Here is a 6,351-nt window from a genome sequence, read left to right on the forward strand (position 1 = left end):
TTCCTGGGCTTCAAGGACACTGGGACTTTGGCCCATTGTGAATGGGGAGGGATAAGGCCCTCCCCAGGGAACTGGATTGAAGAGAGTAGGGACCACAGAGGAAAGAGGGATTATGAAGGGAGGTAATGGGAAAAGGGAACAGAATCCCTTCTCCCACTCTTGGGATTTCCCCAGGATTCCTCTCTCTGGGGTCAACAGGTCATCTGTGTCCTGCCCCCACAGATCCCAGCAAGATGGACATGTTCATGAAGGGCCTGTCCATGGCCAAGGAGGGCGTGGTAGCTGCTGCAGAGAAGACCAAACAGGGGGTCACGGAAGCTGCAGAAAAGACCAAGGAGGGTGTCCTCTATGTTGGTGAGAGTTGCCCCCTTGCACCCAAGCAGACCTGGCAGACTAGCCAGGCTTGACCCAGGAGGCCATCTCAGTAGAGCAGCAGGGGATGGAGTATGAAAGTCATGGGTGGAGGTGGGGTCAATGAGAAGGTCTGAGAGGGAGTGAGATCAGGAGTAAAGATGGAGAGAACAAGAGGCAGTGGGGCAGTGGTTAGAGACCAGAACAATGAGTCAACAGAAGGAATGGCTGTGGGAGGGATCAGGGGAGATGATGGTTCAAGTGCTGGGGTGGGGAGAGCTTGGTTAAAAGCAGTCATTGGTGTTATGGAATCATGGAATGAGCTCTGGAAATGGAGACCGAAGAATTTAGCTGTGGAGCACATTCTAGGATTTTCAGGAATTGTCTCTGAGCCTCATTTTCCTTATCTTTAAAATGAGGGTAATAATAAACATAATAATTATTATATGTATATTACCTATCTCTTTAAAATGGGGATAATAATAAACATAATAATTATTATATATATTACCTATCTCACAAATGGGAAAAGTGTTTATAAACCTTTGAGAAATGTACCCTACCATTATTATTAGGATGGATTAGTGGGGCCCTGTAGGTGATACTATGTCTCCCCCATCTCCCGGTCACTTCTCCATCTGCCCCTTCCTGCTGCCTCTGGTTTTTTAGGAATCGCCTCCTCATCATGTTCCTTGTTAGTCATTGTAGTATTGGTACCAAATCTTAAGGCTCTGAAAAAGGCTACTTGGATTTTTAGCCTGAAGAGAAACTATTTAAGAGGAATACCTAATGGGGGATGGAAAATGGAAATGCTTCATTATCAGCCAAGAGAACAGGGGTCTGGAAAGTTTGGACTTAGAGAAACTGAGTTTAAAGCTCGACTCTTGGCACTTGCATTTTGTAGCTGTATGACCTTGGGCAAGTCACTTTCCTTCTCTGTTCCTATCTGTAAAATGAAGGAACTGAATTAGATAATCTTTAAGGTCTCTTATAAGTCTAACTCAGTCCATCTACAGTGCTGCTCTCAGAAACTGGCACATAATAGGCACTTTATAAATGCTTGTTGCTTCATGCCTGGGTGAGCAATGTTCCCTTTATTATTTCTCTTCCACCCCTTAGGCTAAGGCTTAGAATTGCCTAGAACCATCCTTTTTGTCTCTGAAGGTACAGAATCTTTTCCAGCTTGGTACCCGATTCCCTGCCCCCTTTGTTGTCTAATGGAAATTACTGTCTCTCATGCAATCATGATTCTCTGTCAAACTGGTGTACAACTCATATTTTTTGTATATTCATTATGGATCTTTTTCTCAGACTCTCTTTAAAGACTGGTTTTCCAGCCTCTCTAGAGTCCAAACCTTTATTTTTGGCTTGTTTCTGTCTACCCTTATCTTTTTCTAACTCCCTGAAGTACTCTCTGCCCATCTCTCTTGGCTTAATGACCCCTTTTCCCCAAAGCCTGGCTTTTCCTTTGATAAGATTTCCTTTTCAAGAGCAATGGTATACATGTTCATGTTAACAAAAGCACCCCCTAAGCCTCCAAAATACTTAATGCTCTAGTGATGTCCAAAGCCTCAGGTCCTATTTTGTGGGAGGGGGAACTTTGCCATAGAATAGAATCGGTGGGTAAAATGAAACTCCTTGAGAGTTATTGGTGGCTCATGAGGCCTGCTTTCTCTGCCTGAGGGCCCCTGGGTGACAGCAGCAGAGAGAGCAAAAACCAGACTAGCTTTATCAAAGGCTGATCAGGAGACACTTAGAGCCTGGCATGGGAGGCTGTGGCTGCCTGTGCCTAGTCTGTCCAGCTGCCCTCTCCTGGAGAGAGGCCCACCTGGATTGCTTTGGCATCCAGGGCCTGCTCTGGCTTTGAAGAAGCTTTCCCTATCCAACTCAAGAACCCCAGACTACTCTGGTTTTTCTCTCCCTCCCTCCCTTCTTCCCTCTCCCACCTCTGTCTTTGTCTGTCTGTCTGTCTGTCTGTCTGTCTGTCTGTCTGTCTGTCTTTTTCTGTCTCTGTCTCTAGAGATTGGGCAGATTTTGGTTTGGTGCCTGATGGGACTGATGGGTGGAGGACTGGGTTAGTTACTGGTTGAGTTCTCTGCCGACTTCCCCTTATAATAAGATGCCATAGGGCCTTTAGAAATGAAATGGCCTAACCCCTTTATATTACAAAGGGAAAAAATGAGACCAGAGAAAGGAAGTGATTTTAGGGGCTTGGACTTGAACTCAGGTCTTCCGACTGTAGAGCCAATATACTCTTTTGATTCCGTTGAGTTAGAAGGCCCCGTCTCTGATCGGACTTTTCTCTTTCTCCAGGAAACAAGACCCGGGAGGGGGTGGTACAAGGCGTCACATCAGGTACCAGTCCCCACCTCCCTTCCCCTGCCCCTTCCCCAAGGGGTGACATAGGATGTGTGAGCCATAGAAGAGCACGATATCCCGGGAGGCGGAGGCACTGAATATCCAATCCTGTGGGAGGGAATGGGCTGGGTCCGCTGCCTGAATTAGGGGAGGGGGGGAGAGGGGATGGGGACCGCACTCACGGCCCTGGCTACAGGGGAGCAATGCACTGATCTCGGTCCCGCCACCTTCCAGTGGCGGAGAAGACCAAGGAGCAAGCGTCCCAGCTGGGAGGAGCGGTGTTCTCCGGGGCTGGGAACATCGCCGCTGCCACGGGTCTGGTGAAGAAAGAAGAGTTTCCCACCGACCTGAAGGTGAGCGCCCCCTGCAGGTGGGCCGAGGATCTGCGAGGGATTTGGAAGAACTCCGCCCCACCCCGCCCCACCCAGCCCCAGCCCCAGCCCATTTCAGACACACCCTGGCAGCAACCTAGTGGCCTCTGCATTTGAATGAGGGCACGCGTGAACCGCTTGGTGCATGTTTGTATGCCAGCATACATTGCCATACCAGTCGGGCTTGTGTTTGCACAGAGGTAGCTTTAGATGAATGGAGTCAAGGTCCAGTCCCAGGAGTCTCTTATACTGTCAAAAGGGTCCAAAATCGCTTAAAATTGGAGAAAATATTATTCAGCCCAGACTAGTGCTGCAAGTGTGCATGGTCCTCGGGTACCCCTCTGTGCATTCCACAGGTGCCCCCTTGGGTATATGTGGGTATCCTTAAGGGCAGTGACAGCTACGTGTGTTCCACTTGTCTTGTGGCTCTACAATTTGTCCCATAGGTACATGAAGCATAGGTACATTAAAGCCCTCAGGTGTGCTTGCTCTACATGTGACTACACACATGCCTGGGTGCCGGAGGCACTTAATCTGGCCCATCAGGTTGCATTATGTAGCCCCTGAAATCTGTGGACTCGTGTCTGTCCATCTTCATATAATTGAGCCACATATGTGCCCTGTGGGGGAGCAGTGGTCAGCAGACCCACTCTTGTCTGTTGGTATTTGCCTGGGTCTGGGTGGCAGCTGGGAAGGGGGAGGGGGGAGAGTCTTGGATCTCACCATTCATCGGCTGCCTCCCAGCTTATCCCAGAATAGCAGCAGCTGAAGGAACCAGGCCACAGGGGGGGGGGGGGGGGGGGGAGCAGTGCAAAGCAGGGGGCTCATGGCAGGGCAGATGAAGGAACAATCTCTAGGAGGAGCATGCCCCAGCCCCCAACCCCCACACCCATTCCCTTTCACCTCCTTGTGGTATTGGGTTAGGATAGGGAAGGTGGTTGTGTTGTACAAGGGAGGAAGTGGGAGAAATACCCAGTCTGGTTTTGTTTTTCTTAAATTCCCTGTCCTCTTTCCTGGGGTCAGTCTATCTTCCTTGAGAAGGTATTGATAACCCAGGACCCAGTCCAAGCCTCTCCCTCAATGTGCCTTTGTTTCTTCTTCTAGCCAGAAGAAGTGGGCCAAGAGGTTGGGGAAGAGCCAATGGCTGAGCCCCTGCTGGATACTGAAGGAGAGAGTTATGAAGAGCCCCCCCAGGTAAGCTTAGCCTGTAAATAGGCCCTGAAGTCAATACGGGAAAAGAACAAGCCTTTGGATTCTCAAGGCCAAGCCCCTCAGACTCAGACCTAGCCTTGGAAGCCCAGGCTCAAGAGGAGAAAGAAGTTCCTGGCAGAGCTGAGACCTCCAGGCTTCTTCCTCTTCCAGGAAAGGGCATGGGGGATGAAGAACCCTGCTGGCCCTTCTTTATGCTTCAGCTTTCTCTTATGAGGAAGGGTCATAGAACCACACAAAAGCAGACCTGGAAGGGATTGAAGAATCCAGAACCCAGGATGTTAGAGTGAGAAGGGATTTTAGACATCATAGTCCAGGAATTCTTAACTTGGATTTGTGAACTTGGTTGGTTTTTTTTTTTTAATGTTGATAATTGCATATTGGTGTATTAGTTTTCCTTTTCAATCCTAGATATTTTATTCTATGTATTTAAAAGCTTTATTTTGAGAAGGGGTTGCTAGGCTTCACCAGATTGTCAACGACACAAAGAAAGAACCCCTGATCTAATCTGATCTTCTTTTACAGAAGAGAATATTAAAAGCACTAGGAGGGCTTGGCTTAGGCCATGGAAAGTTAGTGGCAATGCTAAGATGAACACTCAGCTTCCGTGGCTCCTCTACAAGAAGAGAGGGTGTTTTCTGGGGGAGAGAAGTCCTAGACAGGAAGCGAAGGATAGGGGTCTTCCAGTGCTATGGCTCTGGTCTAAAATCTGTTTTGGTTCCTTTCCATCTCCTTCCCCACCCCAACTCCCCCTTCTCCCCCCACAGGAGGAATACCAGGAATATGAACCAGAAGCATAATGGGCCAGGCTCCGGCCCTCCCACCAGCAGCACAATAACTGGTCCCCCAACCCCCAGAGCCAGGGCTAACCCCTACTTCCACTCCCTTCAACACAAGACCTTCCTGACCCAAGCTCCTTTCCCCTTCCCTGAAGTCTGTGTTTGGTGTCTGTCCCTCCCTCCATCCTGGGGGCAGCGGGCAGGGTGGAGAGCCTGGGAATCTCCCAGTTCTCCTCCCCCAGCCACCCCCTCTCCCAGGGTAGGATACAGCATGGCCCATATGTTTTTAAACAAAGTTAGGCAAAATCATTCCTGGCCTAGGCTGAGACTGAGGTACTTCCTGCCTGGCTGGGGGGTTCCTGGGTGAGCTTGGGTCCCCCCCATACTTCCTCCCTTCTACTGGGCTCCCCAGGGTAACCTGGATCCCCTCCAGGACCTAAGAACTTGTGTTTTTAACCCAAAGCAGGAGCCAGGCCATGTATTTCCATCCCTTACCTCCGGTTCCTCTGTCCCCTGCCCTCCCTCTGAAAATTTCACTGGAGTCACCCCCAACCTGACCCGGCCCGGGCAGTGTGTTGTGACTGTGGCATGGAGACACCCTTCCCTTCCTGTGTGTGTGTGTCATGGGGCTGCATCCCATCCTGGGGCTCCCCAGTGTGTCCATGAATAAAGCCAATTGTCTGTACCCACCCCTGTGCTGGCCACAGCCCATTCAAGAACATATACAGTTCCACTCTGGTCAAGCCTGGGTTCTTGGCTCCTGCCCTGGACCCTGGACATAGCTCAGGGTTCTAACTTTGATCCTGGTCCTAGTGCCAAGTTCTTGTCGGTGACTGATTCTGGCTTGATAATCTGTTCCACATCTCACTACATGCTCCTTGGACCCTGGATACAGACTCAATTCCTCTAGAGCCCTAATTTCCTCTCCTTACACACACACACCAGTGGAATCCTTTTTTCCTCCTGGTCCAGGAACCTCCTACTCCTGGCTTTTTATCCTGTCTCCTTTTTGAGACTCCCACCTCCCCTTTGCCAAATCCTGCTGCCCCAAAGGGCTGTGGATCTTGTCCTCCTAGAGGTAGCTCCTATAATGCCTGGGATTCCTTAGTTCCATGCCTTAATTTCCAGTGTTCTGGTCAAAGTAAGATTTTAAGAGATCATGACACTCCCGCCCCACTCAGGCATTAGGCAAATGACCTGTTTTTCTAGGTGGTAGCCGCCCCCCCCCCAAGAAAAAAAGCTGGATTGGGGGGACCCCATGGAGGGCGTCGCACTGCGATGGT

General features: G+C 50.0%; 1 protein-coding gene across 4 annotated transcripts; it reads left to right on the top strand.

Moving 5' to 3' along the window:
• The first annotated feature begins 233 nt into the window (after nt 1-233).
• On the top strand, nt 234-5,751 carry SNCB (synuclein beta). 4 transcript variants are annotated; one of them, XM_044661636.1, is made up of 5 exons: nt 234-354; nt 2,665-2,706; nt 2,944-3,062; nt 4,185-4,274; nt 5,057-5,751. In XM_044661636.1, exons 1-5 carry the CDS (start codon nt 234-236, stop codon nt 5,087-5,089), a joined length of 405 nt encoding a protein of 134 aa, XP_044517571.1. In that variant the 3' UTR covers nt 5,090-5,751. The 4 variants fall into 4 exon arrangements, with proteins under 4 accessions (XP_044517571.1, XP_044517574.1, XP_044517573.1 ...); XM_044661639.1 differs by lacking the exon at nt 4,185-4,274 and adding an exon at nt 4,005-4,014 and having other exon boundaries at nt 2,944-3,043; XM_044661638.1 differs by lacking the exon at nt 4,185-4,274.
• Nucleotides 5,752-6,351: the final 600 nt, after the last annotated feature.

Source organism: Gracilinanus agilis, chromosome 2 (assembly GCF_016433145.1).
Source record: "Gracilinanus agilis isolate LMUSP501 chromosome 2, AgileGrace, whole genome shotgun sequence".
Taxonomy (NCBI): Eukaryota; Metazoa; Chordata; class Mammalia; order Didelphimorphia; family Didelphidae; genus Gracilinanus; species Gracilinanus agilis.

Coding starts and splice junctions, on each gene's coding strand:
- SNCB (XM_044661636.1), top strand. CDS start 234: ATGGACATGTTCATGAAGGGCCTGTCCATGGCCAAGGAGGGCGTGGTA. Junction 355..2,664: donor GGAGGGTGTCCTCTATGTTG/GTGAGAGTTGCC, acceptor CTCTTTCTCCAG/GAAACAAGACCCGGGAGGGG. Junction 2,707..2,943: donor GGTACAAGGCGTCACATCAG/GTACCAGTCCCC, acceptor GCCACCTTCCAG/TGGCGGAGAAGACCAAGGAG.